At 46.5% G+C, this 21,220-nt stretch overlaps 1 protein-coding gene across 3 annotated transcripts; it reads left to right on the top strand.

The window, feature by feature from the left end:
• The first annotated feature begins 477 nt into the window (after window positions 1-477).
• On the top strand, window positions 478-19,306 carry Ahcy (adenosylhomocysteinase). Of its 3 annotated transcripts, none has more exons than XM_076851713.1 (11): window positions 478-642; window positions 3,433-3,617; window positions 7,177-7,367; window positions 8,668-8,743; window positions 10,206-10,355; window positions 11,367-11,479; window positions 12,082-12,289; window positions 12,372-12,459; window positions 12,559-12,676; window positions 15,139-15,333; window positions 18,439-19,306. In XM_076851713.1, the coding sequence occupies exons 3-11, from the start codon at window positions 7,233-7,235 to the stop codon at window positions 18,568-18,570; spliced, it is 1,215 nt and encodes a 404-aa protein (XP_076707828.1). In that variant the 5' UTR covers window positions 478-642; window positions 3,433-3,617; window positions 7,177-7,232; the 3' UTR covers window positions 18,571-19,306. The 3 variants fall into 3 exon arrangements, with proteins under 3 accessions (XP_076707828.1, XP_076707827.1, XP_076707829.1); XM_076851714.1 differs by lacking the exon at window positions 478-642 and adding an exon at window positions 3,114-3,215; XM_076851712.1 differs by lacking the exon at window positions 3,433-3,617.
• Window positions 19,307-21,220: the final 1,914 nt, after the last annotated feature.

The following is a 21,220-nucleotide window of genomic DNA, read 5'->3' as shown; positions in this document are numbered from 1 at the left end:
TCTTCAGGTGGCCAATTAAAACCATAAGGAGGTACATTTTCATTCCCATCAGTTTCAATAAAAATTTATGTCAGACGATGACAAGTGGTAACAGGGATGTAGAGTGACCAGCCTGAACACTAGAGTGGAAGGGTAAATAATAAAACCACCTTGGAAAGGAATGGGCAATATCTAGGAAAGCTCGAGATACATGGATATTCCATTCCTAATGGCCCAGAGAAACCTACTCATGGGCATCAGGAGGTAAGTATTTCAAAGGTTTGTTTGTTTTTAACATCGGATATGCTGGCTGAACCAATGAGACAAAGAACGGCCTTGGCTGGTTCTCAGGCCGCTCTCCTTGGTGCCAGAGGTCTAAGGGCCGCACCTGATAAAATGTGTACTTTTCTCCTCAGGGATCGAAGTCTGCCTCGGCCCCGCCCCCGTGCGCTGGGCCCCGCCCCGGACGACTCAGCCCTGGGGACTCATGAATATGCAAGTAAGAGGAAGATATTTAAAGAAGACGGCGCCACACGCAGATCTCTAACGCGCGCCTCCCGCCAGGTGCCGGTTCTCAGCCCAAGGCCCACCCCCCTTTGCCTGTGTCCATCGCTGCGTGCGGAAGCGCCGCCAGCATGTCTGACAAACTGCCCTACAAAGTCGGTGAGTTCCAGGACTGCAGCCTGCTGTGACTACTCTGTGCATGCTGAGGGTTTGTGCGGGATGGCGGCCGCCGGGCTGACCCGGAGCTTGTTGGGGCAGCGGCCGTAAGGCTGCCGCGGGGCCGCCCCGGGCGGTCCCGAAGCCCCTTGAATCTCTGTCTCCGCGCGCTCCTGAGCGCGGGGCCGCCTGGGGGCTGGAGTTCTCCCATCGCGACGAGCGGGTCTTGGGAGGCAGCTGCGGACTACAAGTTCCGGCATGCCCCGCGACGCCGCGCGGGCTACCAGCGCCGATCTGGTGGCGCGTTCCGCTTCCAGCGGCTAGGTGGGTGCTGAAAGTGCACCTGACCGCGGCCTGGAACTAGTGGCCCCCGCTGGAACCTCCCTAGGCATCCAGATCCTGCCTTTTGGCCAACTGGGTGGTCCCAGGCAAGGGCTCACCATTTTCTTGGCCTCCTACAGGGAAGGCGAGGGCACCAGCTTGTGAAGAGAGGCCTGAAAAGGGAGCCCGAGGCCGCACTGATCCGCTCACCGGGAACTTTGGGCTAGTTCCTCAACCTGTGGGACCTTCCCAACAGGGACCATCGTGCAGAGAATCACGAATAAAATTTAGGGAGTTTGGAAAAATTCTCCTTCTGCCCCACGGACCAGAAGGCTGATCATACCTTCACTGAGCGTTTAACTGTGGCATGGACACTACCCTCTAGCTAATTCTAGATTAACCCATCTTATTCTCATAGCTCTCAAGAATAGTTGAGGGACTATTTTTGCTTTACGATGGATCCTAAAGGTCACTTGTCCACAGTTTTACAACTGGAAAGTGATGGAGCAGGATTTGAACCAGGGTATCTAGACCTCTGAGCCCACCCTTTTCATCACTGTGTACCAGTGAACACACTTGGAACAACCTTATTAAATTTTTACCAAGAATCTGTTCAGGTTGATTAGCAGCTTTAAAAGTAAAGTTACTTTAAGTAACTTTAAGGCACCATTAACTCTGCACCATAAAAAAAAAAAGTGTAATGGAAATGCTTTTTATATTGAGTATATTACATGTCAAAACTGATCAAATTACATACCTCAAATATGTGCATTTTATTGTAATTAAAAAATAAATTTAAAAAAATTAAATTCAAATTTTAAAAAAAGTTTTCAATTAAAAAAGACACCATTAATTGGATGAGGTGGTGCACTGTGATAATCTCAGCAGCTCTGGAGGCTAGGACAGGAGGATTGCATGTTCAAGGCCAGCACCAGCAATTTAGCTAGGCCCCAAGCACCTTAGACCCTGTCTCAAAAATAAAGAATTAAAAAAAAAAGGGGGGGGGCTGGTTATGATAAAATTGCCCCTGGGTTAAATTCCCAGTATCCCCTCCCACTAAAAAAGGACCCCCTTAAAGTGGAGAAAGATACCAATATATTTGTATCTGGTGATTTGTGATTACAAAATCTTTTTAGAAGTGGACATTATCCCATTGTACAGAGGAAGAAACTGAAGAGTTGACTTGTAAATATTCTGTTGAAATCGTTCATCAGAGTAGACTATTGCCCACATTGTGTAGATGATGATGCTGTAGCCCAGAAAGGCAAGGTCACATTAGTGGAATGGCTGGGATAGGGACTTTGTCATACTTTGGAGGGTCAGGGTGGAGGGAATTGAGTTGTGTGGGTGAACATAAGGGTGGATTTGGAATGGGGGGTCTTGGTTATGTAAGAATGGAGGAAAGAAGCCTCTGTCAAAATCTGCAGATTTTACCCATTTGGCATTTTGTGTAATCCCTCAGGGGACACAGCAAGGTTAGGGATGGTTATCCTCACTCTATAGATGAAGAAGGAGAGGTTTAACAAGGCTCTTACTATTCCTCTTGTGTTCCTGCAACTTCTGCAGGTCCTCAGCTCCCCAGGGTACCAAAAGCCCCAGAACTTGGAGCTCCAGCCCCTTCTGCACCCTTGAAGTTGAGTTTTCCATCGAAAACTCTATGGCTAGCACAGTTTCCACGAGGACATCATCGAAAGTATTATTTTTAGGTTGAGGGACAGATGGTAGTAAAGTAGATAGGATAGCACAGAACCCATTGTCACCTATTGCAGGGCTTTGTGAAGGGTCTGTCTTTGCCTGGCCACCAGACCCACCTTTGCCATTGACTGGCTATGGAACCTGTGGCAAACTCCTGTCTAGGCTTTTTCCTCATTGGTAAAATGCTAGGAGTTGGACTAGGTTCTGATTTTTTATTTTTGCCACCTCTGGCCAGTGCCAGCCCCCTTTCCTGAATGTGTTCTTTTTTCTTTTCCTTTTCTTTTTTTTAGTTGTAGATGGACAGTAACTTTTTATTTATTTATTTTCTTATGTGGTGCTGAGGATTGAACCCAGTGACTCACACATGCTAAGCTAAGCAAGCGCATTCTGCCAGTGAGCCACAATCCCAGCCCCTGAATCTTCTCTTGTTCAATTTTTTTTTTTTTTTTTTTTTTTTGTACCTGGGATTGAACCCAAGGGTTCTTAACAAATATCTGCTGACTCCTTCTCTGTGCCAGGGTCTGCTGGGCACTGGAGATGCAAAGGTGACCCAAGGACAGGTAGGTGGGACAGACATGCATACAGATAATGTAATATTGTCACTGTTTTGTATTTGTTCTCCCACCTCACAAGTCTCTCTGGGTTTCTTGCTCCACAGATCTGTGCAGCAATAATATGCTCCTTTAAACCTTATAGGTTTCCCATCTTTGTTTGAGTCACCCTGACCCACTTTCTGTTCCTCCAGCAGGAATTTACCCTGTTCTTTCCCATTTCCAGGTTTTTTTTTGAGCACACCAGAGTGCCAGATACTACATCAGTACTTGGGGAGTAAATTTTTAGGCTAACAACTGCTGGAATTAAAGCCCTGAGGTGGGAATGAGCTTGTCTGAAGACAGTCAAGGTCTGTGTGGCTGAGCCCTTAGTGAAAGAGAGAAGAAGGTGATGGCTGGGGAGAGGATCAGGTAAGGCCCTGAAGGCCAGGTGAGGAGTTAGGATTTTATTCATAGGTTAGGGGAAGTCATGAGAGATTTTTGTTTGTGTTATTCATTATTTTGGTAGAATAGTAAAGTATTCTTTACTATTGGAGGTCATATAACTTAAGATTTTGAAAGCTTCCCTTTTGGCTGCTGTGGGGAACATGGTATGTGGGAGTGGGGTGACCAGTGTCTGAGAAGTGACAGTTTAAACAAGGGTGGTAAGCTCTGATTGGGTTGATTATGTATTTGGATGTTGAGCCAAAAACATGCTGATGGAGGTGAAAATGGAAATAAGAAATCTTGTAAATATTGGTCAGAGAGGCTGACTGGATGGTGGTTTCATTACCTAAAATGAGAAGATTAAGGGTTTATGGACAAGGAGCTCACACTTGATACATAATAGATCCAGTTGGACATTCAAGTGGAGATGCTGAATAGGCAGCTGCATTATAAGAGTCTCAAGTTCAGGGGAGTCCTTATCCTAGAGAAGGAATTCAAAACCCTAAGGCTACAAGAGTTCATCTGGCAAGAATTAGAAAAGATGTTTGGAGCCCTGAGGGCTTCCAAATATTTGAGTCTGTTAGTTCAAGAAGAGCCAGGAAGGAAGGAGGAGGAGGAGAACCAGAAGCCAATAAAGCCGATAAAGGATTTCTGAGTCATTGCAGTGGTGCTTGCCTGTAATCCCCACCGCTCCAGAGGCTCTGGAGACTGAGACTGGAGGATTTCGAGTTCAAAGCCAGCCTCAGCAACTTAGCAAGGCACTTAGTAACTCAGTGAGACCCTGTCTCTAAACAAAATATAAAACAGCATGGGGGATGTGGCTCAGTGGTTAAGCACCCCAGGTTTAATCCTCAGTATCAAAAAAATAAGTCCTCTGATTGGGGATCAGACTGGTCTTTGGGCACTTTTTTTTTTTTTTTTGGTATTAGGGATTGAACTCAGGCATTTAACCAATGGGGTCCATCTCCTGTGTGTATCTTTAAAAAAAAAAAAAAAAATATATATATATATATATATATATATATATATATATATATATATATTTGTAGATTGACACAATACCTTTATTTTATTTGTTTATTTTTATGTGGTGCTGGGGATTGAACCCAGTGCCTCACGCATGCTAGGCAAGCACTCTACCACTGAGCCACAACCCCAGCCCTTTTTTTAAAAAATTTTGAGACAGAGGCCTGCTAAGTTGCCAAGGCTGGCCTCAAACTTGGGATCATCCTGTATCAGCTTCGTAAGTTGCTGGGATTATGTGCCCAGCTACTAGACTCATTGAGAAGTGGAGTACTGAGGTTCTGAAGGAGGAGAGAAGATAGGAGATCAGGGATAGCTTGTCTGTTGTAACAGTAAAGCTTGCCTAGTCTGTAAATCTAAATGAGGAGGGCAGTGGATTCCTTGGAGGAAAGTGGCATGATCCTGAATTCATTCTTTCTTTTTTTTCCCTCCCTTCCTTCCTTCCTTCCTTCATTCCTTCCTTCCTTAATTCCTTCCTTTCTTTGTTGTAGTTGGACACAATATCTTTATTTTACTTAGTTTTTTTATGTGGTGCTGAGGATTGAACCCAGGGCCTCACATGTGCTAGGTGAGATACCACTGAGCCACAACCCCAACCCCCAATTTTTTTTTTTTTTTTTGGTGGTGCTGGGGATTGAACCCAGGGCCTTGTGCGTGTAAGGCAAGCACTCTACCAACTGACCTATATTCCCAGCCCCCTGAATTCTTAATGAATTGTGAAATGAGGTTATTAGTTAATGTGGAGAGGTGTTGGAGGTTTGGGAAAAGTTGAAAAGAAAAGTAAATTTACTAGGAAAATATTAAATGATTGCTGGAATGTGCTTTGTCCCTTTAGATTTATGATCTTAGTGAATAAGACCTCTTGGTGTGGTTGATTCTCCTTCTGGGTCACTGGCTTAGGTGCAGCAGAGGGTTGGGTTTAACCAGGGTGGGAGTTTTGCCAAGTGAGTTCTCAGAGGAAAGAGGGCAGAGGGATGGAGATTGAAATCCTAAGCTGGGGAAGGAAGCAGTTCTTACCTGACTGGTTGCCATCTTGTTGAAGTTGGGGCAAGAGGGAAAGAATTGGAAAGTTGGGACATGACCAGAGTTGGTTGCTTGAAATCCAGATTTCCAAGGGAGAGCTATCATCCTCAGTGTCTGTCCTCCCAGGGCGGGTGGGCAAGGAGAGTGGTAGGAAGTGGGATCTCGTCAAGGTGCAGCAGGAGTGGTGACTTCCATGGGGGTGGAATATTTCACCTCTGATACTATTCTGGTGCTGGAATTGAACCCAGGGTCTTGCATGTGACTACCGTTGAACTAGACCTGCAACCCTTCTTGTTTAAAGGTTCAATAGGAAGCAGACTGATTCAGTTTTGTTATTTGTTATTAAGCTCTCTACAGTCAATTGGGCACACTGGTACAGGTCTGTAATCCCAGCAATTTGGGAGGCTGAGACAAGAGGATTGCAAGTTCAAGGCCAACCTGGGTGGCCAATTTAATAAGACTCTGTCTCAAAATAAGAAAAAGTGCTGGGGTAGGGGTACATACCTGTAATTTCAGCAACTTGGGAGGCTGAGACAGGAGGATTGCAAGTTCAAGGCCAGCCTAAGCATCTTGGTGAGGCCCTAAGCAATGAGACAGCGACAGAACTTATAATAGTATCCTTTCCTGCTTGAGAATTGGCAAAATTTGAGACATTTGAGGTGTCAGCTAAAGACCAAAATAAACTATTTATTACTGATAACATCAAAGCCAGAGGTGTAGCTTAGTGTAAAAGCCAAATGATCCTGCTAACTGAACCCTGCTTACCCACCAGTCACAGTCAAGAGAGCTGAGAATACCTGATTCCTTCAGGTGGGCAGGTAGGTGCTTGCTTACAAAAGAAGGGAGAGCCAAACTGAGCATGCCCAGTTTATTCATCTCACATTCATTTATTTTTTTAGCTGACTTAATTTTTTTTTTTTTTAGGGTTGATGGACCTTATTTTATTCAGACAAGCCAATCCACCTTCCTTGGGACAGAGAATCTTATTTATACTGATGCATTCCCTCCATGTGGAAACATCAGGAGAGGGGAGGAAGCATTTTCATGTTGCCACAGAGCTCAAGGATCTGTGTCAAGTCCAAGATGTTGGATAATATTTGAGTGTTGAATCACCAAAAGTCATAATGTGGAGAGGAAGTGGAGCTAAAATTTTTAGGGAATGAGTGACCTGGAGGTGACAGTAGAAAGGAAGGGTGGTGGAAGGTGATAGATCTTTTTTGAAGGGGTACCTCTGTGTTGTAACTTTGGTGTTCATGGGTGATTCTTTGATTAAATGCATTCTCTACAAGACGGTAAGCTGCACTTAAACAGGTACCATGTTTTTCTCTTTAGGCTGCCCAGTTGCATACATGGTTACTAAATGAGAGAATGCAGTGACGCATAGTCAAGCCCAAGGGTTTGGGGCCCATATGTGGATCGGGTCTTTACACTGTGCTCATGCTTCGTGGTTGGTGGGAGGAGATGGCTTATGGGACTCCCATTCATCTTGCCCCTGCAGCGGACATTGGCCTGGCCTCCTGGGGACGCAAGGCCCTGGACATTGCAGAGAATGAGATGCCTGGCCTGATGCGCATGCGGGAGATGTACTCGGCCTCCAAGCCACTGAAGGGCGCCCGCATTGCAGGGTGCCTGCACATGACAGTAGAGACTGCTGTCCTCATTGAGACTCTTGTCGCCCTGGGTGCTGAGGTAAGACCCACTGCTGTGTGACCCTGGGTGAGTCCCTTCCCCTCTCTGGGTTCTGCCAGGGAAGAAGACTCTACAGGAGTGGGGAGAAGTCCAGGTGTGGGGCCAACTTTGGGCCAGCAGGGTCTGTCCTCCCTATTACTTGAATTTTCCCTTTCCCAGTGCTGCTACCCTCGTGGTGAATGTTTTACAGATTTTCTCTCTGACCAGAAAGATAGCTTCTGACTGAGCTCAACACACCTTCCTGGCTTTGAGCTCTAGAAGGAAAAACTCAACCTCAAAGTCCTATTTAGTATTCTAAGGACTGCCTTTCATTGTCCCTGCTATGGTCATGTGCCTGCCCTGGACCAATCATGCTTTCCAGAAGATTGGAGTGCTCTGATTGATTCAGTCTGGGTCATGTGTACCAATGATTGACAGTTTATTCAAGATCTCAGTGAGTCGTGAAGCAAGGTGGTTTCCAGAGGTGAGCAGGGCAGTGCCAGGCAGCCAAAACCAACAGACTACTCCAGGGCTCAGTCCTTAGCCCTCTTCTTTTTTCTTCATATTCAGTCTCTTTCTTCCTTTTTTTTTGGTACCAGGGATTTAACCCAGGGGTATTCAACCACTGAGCCACATCCCTGGCTCTTTTTATAATTTATATAGAGACAAGGTCTCACTGAGTTGCTGAGCCTGGCTTTGAACTTGCGATCCTCCTGCCTCAGCCTCCTGAGCTACTGGGATTACAGGTGTGCGTCACCATCCTGGGCCATATTCAGTCTTGGTGGTCGGATTTTATGACTTTAAATACTGTCTGTATGGTGACGACACCCAAATACCTGCATTTAGGCTGAACTTCTGGAATTCCAATCTTATACTTTCTGGTTCTAATGTGTCTTTTCCACTTAGAATTCATATCTCAAATTAAACATTTTTGAACAAACTCGATTTTTAGCCTTCTGCTCTTCCCGGAATCTTCCCCATGTCAGTAAGTGGCAACTCCAGCCTTCCAGATTCTCTCAGTTCAGGAAACCTGGACACATGACAGCTCATCACCTCCAGGGTTCCCACTGTGTTTCCTATGGACTTTTCTTCAGTAGCGTGTTTACTTGTCTCTTTGCTTCAGCCTTTTCCCTTCTACCAGAGCTGCATCTTGTCACTGCTGTGGCTCCCATCCACTCACCCAGTGTGTGGTTGTGGCACTGGCTGGACTGTGGTCCCCAGCCTCTCACATCTAGAACCAGGGTTTTTCCTTCTCCCTGCCCATGACCCTGGTGCTTCTGACCATCAGTGACCCACAGCCTTGTTTTGCCGACCCTTCTAGGTGCGATGGTCTAGCTGTAACATCTTCTCCACTCAGGACCATGCAGCAGCTGCCATTGCCAAGGCTGGCATTCCAGGTGAGGCCTACTTGCTCCTGGGGCATGTGGGAATGCATGAACGGACTCCTCTTCTCCCTGTTTGCTTCATTGACCCCTAGAGCAACAGGCTTCTTACAGCAGGGCTGAGGATCCTAGCCTGGTGACCCATAGGAAAGAGCTGCTTTGTTTTACTATCATCTAAAATCCTGGGGAAGTGCTTATTGAGCCATCTCAAGCCTGTGACCAGGATGGGCAGGATCTTATGATTGGGAGCCATATGATATAGAGGAAGGGAAGTTCCTTAAAGGAAGGATGTGGATTTGTTTCCAAAGAACTGGGGAGGGAGAGGGCAGAAAAAGAGCCCAGAGGTCCACTGCAGAGATATGGTAGTGTAAGGGGCTAGGAAGGACCAGGACTAAAGAAGAAGGACTTTCTCATGAACTGCTGGAGAAGGGCACATGTCTGCACTAAGAGGAGGGAGTAGTTAGATCTGATGGTGATTAAGTAGGACATTCAAGATTCCTTCTGATCAGCCACAGATGAGATGAAGAGGGCTTCTTCATAGACTGACTGGGATTAAATGGGTGTGTCCCACAGGCCTCAGCCTTGGCTGGGTTCCGTGACCCCAAGAAAGGCCTTATTTTCAAGACCATTATATTCTCTAGTTGTGGGGAAAGGCAGCCGGCCCTGCTTGGCCTATGTCCTTTGCTCACAGTAATTTCCTGGGAACCCCACACCTGTGTCCTTGTTACTCCATACCATGGGAGGAGCACAGCTGGCCCTCAATAGCTCTGGGTTCTGTGCCTCTCTGGGATACCATGCTACATGATACAGGCACATCTTAGGCTCTCTCTGGGTGTAAGTGGTGACAGTGGTAACGCCTGCCCCACAGGGCTTCTATAAGGAAAAATGAGATGCAGTATAAAGCGATAGAGTAATGTCTGGCACAGAGAAAGTGCTTCATTAGTAGTAGCTGCTATTAGTAATTTTTTGGCCAGACATTGCCTGAGACTACCCACCACAGAGGCAGCTGTGCCCTTAAGACCTTTCAGAACAGAACAATGTCTGGATCCACTGAGTAGGAGGTCTCACTATGGGTGGGAGCTCTGATCTGTGTGGGTTGATACCCAGTCCTTGGGGCTTAGGCAGAAGGGGATGAGAAAGGAACAATTTCCACATACTTGTACCTGAGGGGCTATACTTGGCCTCTGTCTCATTTAATCTGTACTGTTGTGAGCCCCATATACAGAGGAGGAAACTGAAGCTCAGAGAAGTGAGGTGTTTAGCTCAAGGTTATATAGCTGGTAAGTGGCAGAGCTAGGATTTGAACTCAGATCTCTCTGGTTCCAAGTTGTGTTTGTACCCCTGCTGGGTTCTCAGGGCTGGCAGTGGCTGGGCATGGAAATTAGGAAGGAGGTAGCATTGGCTCTGCCTGGGCAATACCCTTGAGCAGAGGTGCCGATGGGGAAGGTCAGGTCCTGATGTGCCACTCACCCTCCAGTGTATGCCTGGAAGGGTGAAACAGATGAAGAGTACCTGTGGTGCATCGAGCAGACACTGTACTTCAAGGATGGGCCCCTCAATATGATTTTGGACGACGGTGGAGACCTTACTAACCTCATCCACACAAAGTACCCACAGCTTCTGTCAGGTGAGCAGGGCCAGGGGGTGGGCTGGGTGCCCGAGGCCTGGCAAAATGCCCAGATTCTGTGGAAGACAGGAGGACATGAGACTCTTGCAGCAGACAGGCTGGGGCCTGGCCTGGATTTCCGTGGACATGGGGCTGGGTGGCTGAGGTTGCTGGCTGAGTTGATAGCTCAAGGGCTGGCATAATGCCAAGACTGAGAATAGCTGGGAAGGAGCCAGCTTTGTTAAAAGCAGGGTGGGGAGGAGAGTATCTGGGGAGTGGTATATGGAGAGTGCAAAGGCCCTGAGGCAGGAAAGGAGTGACTGTTAAGTAAATAGGAAGCTAGCATGGCTGCAATGAATGGAGGGAGACTTCCTTAGGGAATATTCCACGATGTGGAGCTTTAGTTGAAGGCCAGGTGTGACCTAAAAATGCTATAAGAAAGTTTGGCTTAACCCTGAGAGAAAAGGAAATAATTGGAGGGATTTGAGATTTCTGTTAAAATATACATGAAAAAAGTGGCTACAACTGCTTTATGGAGGATGAATTGTGGCAGGAAGACTAGGTGAGAAATGATGGCAGCCACAATCATTTGGGTGTGGTGGCACATGCCTGTAATCCTAGTGACCTGGGAGACTGAGGCAGGAGGATTGTCAAAATCAAAGCCAGCCTCAGCAAATTAGCGAGACCTTAAGCAACTTAAGGGATGGGGATGTGGCTCAGTGGTTAAGCACTCCTGGGTTTAATCCCTGGTACCAAAAATAAATAAATAAAACCAAAAGAAGAAAAAGTGATAATAGCAGTGAGAATGGAGAAGTTGGGAGAGGCTGGGAGGTGGAATCATCTGGCCTGGTGATGGATTCCCTGTAGGAGGGCATCTAGTGGCTCCTCCCTTATGTTGGCCTGCGTGATTGGGTGGACTGTACTGTCAGTCACGGAGCTGGGAATCCTGAAAGACGAATGGCATTATGGGATAAAGATAGGGAATTTAGGTGAGTCAGAGCTGGTCTCTGACATTCTTTCCCTTTTGTTCAGGCATCCGAGGCATCTCTGAGGAGACCACAACTGGGGTCCACAATCTATATAAGATGATGGCTAATGGGATATTGAAAGTTCCGGCCATCAATGTCAATGACTCTGTTACCAAGGTGAGTCCTTGGGGCAGTGCCAGCTCCAGCTTAGAGAGTCCTTCACAGATGGCATCAAGTGAGCCACAGATGTGATGATTGTGCGCAGTGGTAGCAGGCTATAGTGACATGGGCAAGGGCTGTTCCCAGACCCTGAGGGATTTTCAGACCCATGTTATCATTTTCCTGGAGAAGCCTACCCAGGAAGGCTGCAGACCAGGGACATGAAGCCTTCATCTGAGGGGAAAAGGGGTATAGACCAAGGGTAACGAGTACATTAAAGAAGGAAAAAACTGCACAGTGGGTCTCAGACCTGGGTTTCAAGAGCATTGTCTTTGGCTGTCACGAGCTTTAAAATTAACCCAGTTCTTTGATCCAGCAGTCTCTCCTAGTGTTTGATGCCTAGAAGGCTGCTGGACCAGCAGGAAAGACTAGGGAGAAGGTCTTGGAGCTGATTAGGGTGAGGGGCATGTTGAGCATTGGATGGTCCGGAGGAGTCGCAGAGGGGTTCAGCCAGGCCGAGTTGCTGAGTGGGCCTGAGGCTTGGGGCCCTATGGAACAATTCTGAAGCCTAGCCCCAAGACCTTGTTTGTCCCCATCATCCCTGTCCTCTCTCTTTTCAGAGTAAATTTGACAACCTCTATGGCTGCCGGGAGTCCCTCATAGATGGCATCAAACGGGCCACGGATGTGATGATTGCAGGCAAGGTGGCAGTAGTAGCCGGCTATGGTGACGTGGGCAAGGGCTGTGCCCAGGCCCTGAGGGGCTTTGGGGCTCGTGTCATTATTACCGAGATTGACCCTATCAATGCGCTGCAGGCTGCCATGGAAGGTATATGATAAGGTGGGGTCGACACTGGGGCCAGGGGAGAGACAAGCCCTTCCTGGATAACCCATGGCTACTGTCTCCACAGGGTATGAGGTGACTACCATGGACGAGGCTTGCAAGGAGGGCAACATCTTTGTCACTACCACAGGCTGTGTGGACATCATCTTGGGCCGGTAGGTGCCAGTGGGCATCCTGGGGAGCAAAGGAGGGGTGTAGACTTGTGACTGCTCTTTGTCTCTGATGGTCTCCTGTGGGCTTGGGCTCCCTGACAGGCACTTTGAGCAGATGAAGGATGATGCCATCGTGTGTAACATTGGGCACTTTGATGTGGAGATTGATGTGAAGTGGCTCAATGAGAATGCTGTGGAGAAGGTGAACATCAAGCCCCAGGTGAGAGGCCCTAGCTCTGCCGGCACCTGCAGTGGAGGACTGAGCCCACCTGCTTTGGGCTGCCCCCCAGGGAGAGCAGATTAGGAGGCTGTTGCCAGCAGGGGTGTGGGAAAGAGCCTGGTTTCAGAGCTGGAACTGAGATGGCAGATTTGATCCTGAGGGCAGCCAGAATCCCTAACCATATTAGGTAGGTGAACTGTGTACATCCTGAGGTTGCTGTATTCATGCCGCTACTGTGTGGAGCATGGAAACGGGCATGGGGACAGGGGAGGCTTTGAGAGGGTGCTCTCAAAACCCTGCAGAGGTATTGGCAACCAGCACTCTAGGAGAGTGTTGGGGATGATGGACTGGAGTCAGACTAGGGGAAGAATTTGAAAAGGATGCTGGGTTTCTGGCTGGAACAGCTGTGTGAAAAGTGGGCTGCTTATTGGTCAAAGGACAGGTTTGCAGTGGGCCATCGAGAGATGAGTTCCTTTGGGGTGTGTGAAATATTATTTGGCTTATATTTATTGTGGCTTTATTTTTTTCTCTGATTATAAAGTAATATGTTTCTGGAAGATATTTTGGCTTTGTATATCAAGAGCTTTCAAGTTAAGCAAGCTCATTTTATGTGTGTATATAGGATTGGACCTAGGGCCTTGTGTGTGATAAGCACGCACTCTGCCACTGAGCCATACTCCCTTCCCTTAAGCAAACTCTGAGCAATCTCTCCTAGTAATTAATCCTTGAGTATATACAAGTTGTTGATCTTTTTTTTTTTTTTTTTTGTACCAGAGGTTAAACCCAGGGACTCTTTACCACTGAGCTATATCCCTAGCCCTTTTTGTTTTTTATTTTGATACAGGGTCTCTAAATTGCTGAGGGCCTCACAAAATTGCTGAGCATGGCCTGGAATTTGTGATCCTCCTGCCTCAGCCTCCCAAGTTGCTGGGATTACAGGCCTGCTCCATCACACCTGGAGATCATTTAAAAAAAAAAATTTTTTTTTTTTTTTTTAAAGTTTTAAGAGGAGAAAGCCTGCTTGTGGGGTTCTTTGAGTTAGTGCCTCATCTTTGAGATGTTGTATAGAACGTGTAGACACAGAGTTGACCAAAGCCCTAAGACTGCACAGTCAGAGCCACACCATGGGACCAGCCAGGAACCTAGAGCTTCTGAGGGGCAGGCAAGCCTCTGTGGACATACACACACACATGCCCCACCCTACTCCTGGACCCTCTGCCTGTGGGAGGTCTCCTTGGGTAGGTCCTGTGCTAGCCTGCAGTGTCATTTCCTGGCTAGGTGGAGGGTGCCTCCTTCTTTCTGCTGAGAGTCCTGGTGCCACAGCAGGGCTTGCTTCCCTGGCATCCAGAAAGATGTTCTACAAAGGTATCACTGGCTTACTTCAGGGTGATGGATCTCTGAAGATCTCCTCCAAAGCTGGGCTCTGTCCTCACTCTCAGAATTCCTGCAGTTTGTCAGCCTCCTTCCCAACTTCATCTCTTAAGAACCTGTACGTTCAGGCCATCTTGGACCCTTCTCCCTGAATATTGCACCACACTCCTGTTTCTGGTTACCTTTTTAGCCAGCTCCTTTTGTTTGGAGCAGAGGAGTGCCCTTTTCCTTGCCATTCTCTAAGCTCCAGCTCAAGGGACCCACTTCCTAGCCAGCTCCTTGGGTGGTGGGCAGTCCCACTGTGCTCTGTACAGCCCCGTTGTGCAGCACCCATTTTGTTGCAGTTAGGTCACTGGCTTTACCTCCACTGCTGTACCACGAGGAGGGAGAAAGCAAATTTTTGTGTGTTCAGATACCTGAAAGAAGTGGAAGATTGAGGGCACTGAGACTGGGAATTTCTCTTCTTTCATTCACTGAAGCAGGAGTTCTTGACCTCTGCAGACACACACACACACACACACACACACACACACACACACACACCCTGTGGCCTGGAATCTGGGAGTAGAGCCCGGCATCCTCATTTTTAAGGTTCCCAATGTGATTCCAACATGCAGCTCAAGTTGAGTGTCCTTGCACTCAGCTTTACTAAGCTTTTCTAAGTTGCATTCAACTTTCTAATGGTGGTTGAAAGCTGGGATACGTCCTCAGGCTGACAAGGCTGACAGGTGGCACTTGTAAACTTCAGTTTCTTTTTTTGTGAAAGGAAAATTATAGTAGTTCTTAAATCATAGTGTTGTTTTAGGAGGGCGTGTCGTAGTTACATGTAAAGGACTTAGTACAGGGTATCTGGCATATATTAGCTGCATTTACTCGGTGCCTCGTGTAAAGCCAAGTGCTATACAGGTAGCAGTTTACTAAATTCTCATAGCACATCTGTAAGGTTATTGGCTATTAGTTATTCGCTGTGTGTGCCAGCCTTGTGTGGAGGTTGTTCTGGTGCATTCCAGGCCCCTGCTAGGTGGGGTGGGAGGCAGGGGTAGACTGGGCAGAGCCCCACCAGCCCTCACTGTTGCCCTGGTGACCTACAGGTGGACCGCTACTGGCTGAAGAATGGGCGCCGCATCATCCTGCTTGCTGAGGGCCGGCTGGTCAACCTGGGTTGTGCCATGGGCCACCCTAGCTTTGTGATGAGCAATTCCTTCACCAACCAGGTGCTGGCACAGATTGAGCTGTGGACCCACTCAGACAAGTACCCTGTTGGGGTTCACTTCCTGCCCAAGAAGGTGAGTTCTTGCCTCCATCTCAAGCCAGGGGTCATGTGATTGATCCTGGGCTTCCCACACAGAGCTTGCTAGGATTTATAAGGAAAGTGTCTGCCTTCCCTCTTAGAGGTCCCCACAGGGTTCTATACAGTGCTAAAATTATTCTCCCCGTGTGACAAAAGAGGAAACAGGCCCACTGAGGCCCAGAGGAACCTATGGGGAGTGACTCCTTATAGTACATCCAGAGTGGCTTACCCTGTTTGATCCTCAGGTTCCCTATTGGGTAACCAGTAAGAGTAGCTCTTGTTCTTCCAGCCTTTGGCTGCTGGAGACGCTGTGATAGATCTTGACACCACCCTCTACCCCTTGGTTCTGCCAACTGAGGAAGAATATCTACTTGGCCTGGAGCATGTACCCTCTGGACCAGCCAACTCCTTCCCCTTCATGTCCCTGAGCCACTGTTCTACTGGACCAAATGTTTTACCCAAAAGGACCTTAAAGTTCTGTGCAGCCTGCCAGGTCCTCAGGCTTGTTGTAGGGTCTGTTTAACCATTGTGGTACACTTGCCTTCTGATGTGGTTGCCGGGAAAATGAAATCATCCTGAGCTAGGCTGGGGCGAGTAAAGGGATGATTTAGTTGGTACTCAGAGTACTTTCTCTAGGCTTAAGTTTCTTTTTCTGTTAAATACCAGTATAAACCCTGCCCTTCCTGCTTCTTAGGGATGTTTGTGAGACTCCAGTGAAATAGTAGATGTGAAACCACATGGGAGTGAAAAGCTTTCTGAGCTGGGCTGTGATTAGAGGTTGTGGTGCCATCTTGGGATGGGACTTGGGGCCCTTGGGGAAGAGAGAGGCCCCACCCAGAGCTAGAAGCTGAGAAAAGTGACAGCCACACTCAGAATTGACCCTTCTCTTAACTACAGCATCTTGACCTTCTTTTCAGGATCCTTTCATGCATTTTGGCACTGGTCAAAGTTAGAGGTTTGCCTTATATAACTTTGGCCTCCATTCCCCCTTGGTTTCTGCTCCATCTCTTCAAAACTGCCCTGGAGGCTCTAGCTCAGATGCTTAATAAACATTTTGGGAGCCAGATGACTCCCAAATATTCAAATCCTAGCTTTGTCATTCACTAGCTGTGTGACTTTGGGTGAGTCATTTCATCTTTTATAACCTTGATGTTCTCGTTTGTAAAAAGAGGTGGCAGGGTTTTGGTTTTTTGTTTTATTTTGTGTTTTTGGTACTGGGGATTGAGCCCAGGGGTGCTTTACTACTAAGCCATATCTCCAGCTCTTTTTATTTTTTATTTTGATTCAGGGTCTCACTAAGTTGCTTAGGGGCTCACTAATTTGTTGATGTTGGTCTCAAACTTGTGATTCTCCTTCTTCAGTCCCCCGAGTCACTGGGATTACAGGTGTACAACACCATGCCTGGTTAGGATGGCAGTTTTATTAGTTAGGATCCTTTTGGTAGCCAGTAATAGAAACTGGTTCAAATCAGGGTGTTTATCTATTGCTACAAGCATTTGACCTTAAAACTTACTGGCTTAAAACAATAAACGTTTAGCTAGGTGCATGGCATGCACCTTTAGTCCCAGTTACTTGGGAAGCTGAAGGCAGGATTGCTTGAACCTGGGCAACATAGTTAGGCGCTGTCTCACAAAACAAAGCAATAAACATTTATTTCTGTTTCTGTGGGTAGGAGTTTGAGATCAGCTTAGCTCTCTGGTTTTGACCGAAGATCATTTTCAAGAGGTTACAGTTAAGATTTCTGCCAGGGCTGCAAACATCTGAAGACTTGACTGGGTTGAAAAATCTGCCTTCACATCACTGTTGATGGGAGATCTCAGTTTCTCTCTCCTATGTCTCTTCATAGAGCTTCTTGCATGTCCTCATGAGATGGCAGCTGGCTCCCTGAGTGACCCAGGGGAGAGCAAGGAGGAAGTCACATTGCTTTTTATACCTTGTCTCCAGAGTCATACTCATTACTTCTGCTTTATTCTGTTCATTTGAATTGAGTCATTCAAGGGATAGAGAATTAGGATCTCTTTTTCTCTTTTCTTTTCTCTTTCTCTCTCTTTCTTTCTTCTTCTTCTTCTTTTTTTTTTTTTTTTTTTTTTTTTTTTTTTTGAGACAAGGTCTTATTGTGTTGCTCTGGCTGGCCACAAACTTGTCATCCTCCTGCTTCAGCCTCCCAAGTAGCTGGGATTGCAGTGTGAATCAACATGCCTGGTTAGGTTCTTCCTCTTTTATTTATTTATTTATTTTTTAGTTGTTGATGGACCTTTATTTTATTTACTTGTTTATATGCGGTGCTGAGAATCATGCCTCATGCATGCTAGGCAAGTGCTCTGCTTTCAGGTTCTTCCTCTTGAAGGAAGGAGTATCAAAGAATGTATGGATATATTTAGTTATTTATTTATTAATTAATTAAATTATTTTTGTGGTTCTGGGTTTCGAATTCTAGGTCTTGCACATATGGATCTATTTTAATCAAAAAAGGAAACCGTTTAATGAGGAAAAAGGAGTGTTTGGGCAGTATGGTGGGTCTAAGATCCACACACTGGATTCAAGATTCAGTGTCATTGTATCTCTGATTGTTTTGGGTAGGGGGTTGCTGGGAATTGAATCCAGGGCCTTGTACATGCTGAGCATGTGTTCTACCACTGAGTGACACTCTAGCTCCATAGTTCTGTTTTTCTGTGTCTTGACTCTTGATTTCTCTACATTCATTTCACTTGTCAAGTAGACTTGCTACTGGTGAACTGAGATTGATTACCCTTCTCTGCTTAGGAATCCCAGTGTAAACAGAATCCCCTGACTCTATCTGTCATGGAAAATATGTCCTGGACTGAAGACAAATTCCAGAGAAGCATTGTAGTTAGCTGCTTAAATTGGTGGAAGATGAGGAAGGAGATATAATCAGTGGTCCCACTGGGACTACTTGGTGGGGAGATGTGCAGCCAAAACAACACACCCACTGAGGCTGGCTGTGAGAATAGAATGAGGTGTAATGTGTTCTGTTGGCAGATATCCCAACTGAACAGTTTCTGCCTTTCTTGGTAGCTGGTACAAGTGCAGGGTCCCCGAACATGGCACTAATTCCAGGTTTTTCTTTGTTTTTCCCTAGCTGGATGAAGCAGTGGCTGAAGCCCACCTGAGCAAACTTAATGTGAAGCTGACCAAGCTGACTGAAAAGCAGGCCCAATACCTGGGCATGTCCCGTGATGGCCCCTTCAAGCCTGATCACTACCGCTACTGAGCCAGGACTGCCTGTCACCTTCCAGCTGCTATCCCTGTCCAGGCCCCACTTCTCCAAGACAAATGGCACCATCTTTGCAATTACTTTGTCAATGTCCCCCATCAATTCACTGAGACTGGGCACTCAGCCTTTGACCTATGCTGCATCCCTCATTGTTCTAACTGTGCCAAGGGGAATTGAGAGACCCTGGTCAAGATGCAGAGATATCCATAGGGAACCTTGAGCTCAGGGGTTGTGGTACTGCTCATTAGTCAGTGCTTTCTTAGAGAGGAAGTTGGTAGTGGTGGTCACAAAGCCCATGCACTTTATACAGGCCTTACCTGGTCTGTGAACTAAGATCTCTGTGCTTCGTTTATCAGTTCACTGATTTTTCAGCCTATGACAGATAAAAAGGAGTCATATCAAAGGACAAAGAAGAACTGTGGAGTTTGAATCTTCCCAAGAGCTTCATTTACTTCAAGGTGGGTCTTCTCAAACCTCAGAACCCCTATTTCACAGGGGTTAGAATAGACTGTTAAAAGACAGCCAAGAAAGGACAAGAGAAGTCACAGCCAGAGATTGAGAGAGGCCAGAAAAACACAAATAGGCATAAATCTGCCACCACTTTGTAACATGATAGTTCCTACCACAACCCTGGGTTAAAAAGATTAATTTTGGTTTATGATGTTTATATATTGTTTCGAATGTTAAAAGAAAGCAGGAAGGTGGGTAAATAAAATTTTGGTGCCTAAAAGGATTTTGAGCCTTTATCATATAATCTACTGCCAGTACTGTGGGCCTTGAAGTAGAGGTTATAGTCATGTACTGGTGAAGATTGAGAAGACCAGGGTTTGACTCAGTGTGGGATGGTAAGGGCTGCAGGCAGGTTCTTAGACTTCAAAGGATTGGTAAAGAGGGGACTCTTCTCTTCCCCCCCCCCCCCCCCCCGAACTCTCTTTTCAGATGTGTCTTATAAATAATCTGTTTCTGTAACCAAATCTGAGACTGTCATTTAATTGGTGAATTTAACCCATTTATAATTGTAATCACTGTCTGCATTTTCCTGTGTGTGTGTGTGTGTGTGTGTGTGTGCCTGTTTGTATTTTTTTCTTCCCCATTTCTACTTTTCTTTGGATTGATCCAGTGTACCATGAGGGGGCTATTACTTGTTGACACTAGTGTGCCAGGGGCACAACAATCTTAGAAATATTTTTAGCTAATTTTGTAGATGAGAATGGTGACTCGGGGGGTGGCTTTCCTAAAACCCTCCCCTACCACAGACCCCATCATGATTAGAATCACAGGAAGGTGTGTGGGGAATTGGGTTCCTCCTGTTTGCCTAAATGAGCACTTATGGGTTCTTGGAAATCAAATAGAAGAAAGAACATATCTAGGGAGGGTAACCAGACCGTTCAAAGGGCCAGCCACTGAATGGAAGGCCTGATGGGAGATGTATGTTTGAGTGACCTGGCTGCTGGGATCTCAAAGCTGGAGAGAAAGCATGGACGTAAATGGCTTTGCTATCTCTTGGCATTTCCCCTTTCTGCCCAGCTTCAGAGTTCAGTGCCTGGCAGCAGTAGGAGAAGGGTATCAGGGAAGCTTGAGTAGATTTTGAAAGAACTTGAAGATTTTAGCAGAAATTGAAGTCAAGGGCATTCCAAGTGACAGAACAAGTGAGTGAGGGGATATTAAAGAAGGCAACAGTTATAGACTTGAGAGCTGAATAAACAAGGGACTGTGAGATACCAGAGGTTAAAGCTGTTTGCCAATAAGCTTTCCAACTGGGGGCTGGGGATGTGGCTCAAGCGGTAGCGCGCTCGCCTGGCATGTGTGCGGCCTGGGTTCGATCCTCAGCACCACATACAAAAGAAGATGTTGTGTCCGCCGAAAACTAAAAAATAAATATTAAGATTCTCTCTCTCTTTCTCTCTCTCTCTCTCTCTCTTTAAAAAAAAAAAAAAAAAAAGCTTTCCAACTGTAAGTGCACACCCTATGCTTGACACTTCCTTGTCTGTATTTGGCATTGAAACTACCTCTTCTGTTTGAGGGCAAATGCATCCGAGTGCCAAGAAGGGTCTTGTTTGCTGTTTGTTCTGTTTAGTTTTTGCAGTACTGGGAATTAAACTCGGGTGCTTTACCACTGTGCTATATTCCCACCCCACCCCTTTTCATCTTAAGATAGGGTCTTGCTAAGTTCCTAAGGCTGACCTTGATCCTCCTGCCTCAGCTTCCCAAGTAGTAACTGGGATTATAAGTGTGTGCCACCATGCCTGGTGAGCCTGTTGTAAAGATGTGATGTCAAGCCAAACCCTTGCGTCACACTTCATGGCCTATAGTCAGGCATGAGGGGCTGAACTCATTCAGGCTTAGGTACTCATCAGGGGATGATCCTCACCTGTTTTTCCTGAGTGTGCATAGTTGAAGTTGTGTAAGTTGCATGCATATGTGATATGATTGCTGAAAATTGTGAACTTTGATAATTCAACTATTACCAGTTGCCAGGGACATACTTACCAGCTGACCAAGATGCCAATGGTCAAAACAGATCTGTTACCTGTTTTGACCTGCTGCTACTTCTTGCACACCCTTTGTGTGCCAAGCTTTGTGTTGAGTAAACACTTTTTAGGTATGATCTTATTCATTAGGAGATCTTTGTCAAGACTTGAATCCC

Source organism: Callospermophilus lateralis, chromosome 3 (assembly GCF_048772815.1).
Source record: "Callospermophilus lateralis isolate mCalLat2 chromosome 3, mCalLat2.hap1, whole genome shotgun sequence".
Classification (NCBI taxonomy): Eukaryota; Metazoa; Chordata; class Mammalia; order Rodentia; family Sciuridae; genus Callospermophilus; species Callospermophilus lateralis.
The sequence above is the reverse complement of the archived record's forward strand: the minus strand, read 5'-3'. Positions and strand labels throughout refer to the sequence as shown.

What these genes read in the sequence shown, in the direction of transcription:
- Ahcy (XM_076851712.1), top strand. Translation starts at nt 615, where the DNA reads ATGTCTGACAAACTGCCCTACAAAGTCG. An exon ending in CAAACTGCCCTACAAAGTCG is followed by an intron (nt 643 to 7,176) that starts GTGAGTTCCAGG and finishes TTGCCCCTGCAG; the next exon opens with CGGACATTGGCCTGGCCTCC. An exon ending in GTACCCACAGCTTCTGTCAG is followed by an intron (nt 10,356 to 11,366) that starts GTGAGCAGGGCC and finishes CCTTTTGTTCAG; the next exon opens with GCATCCGAGGCATCTCTGAG.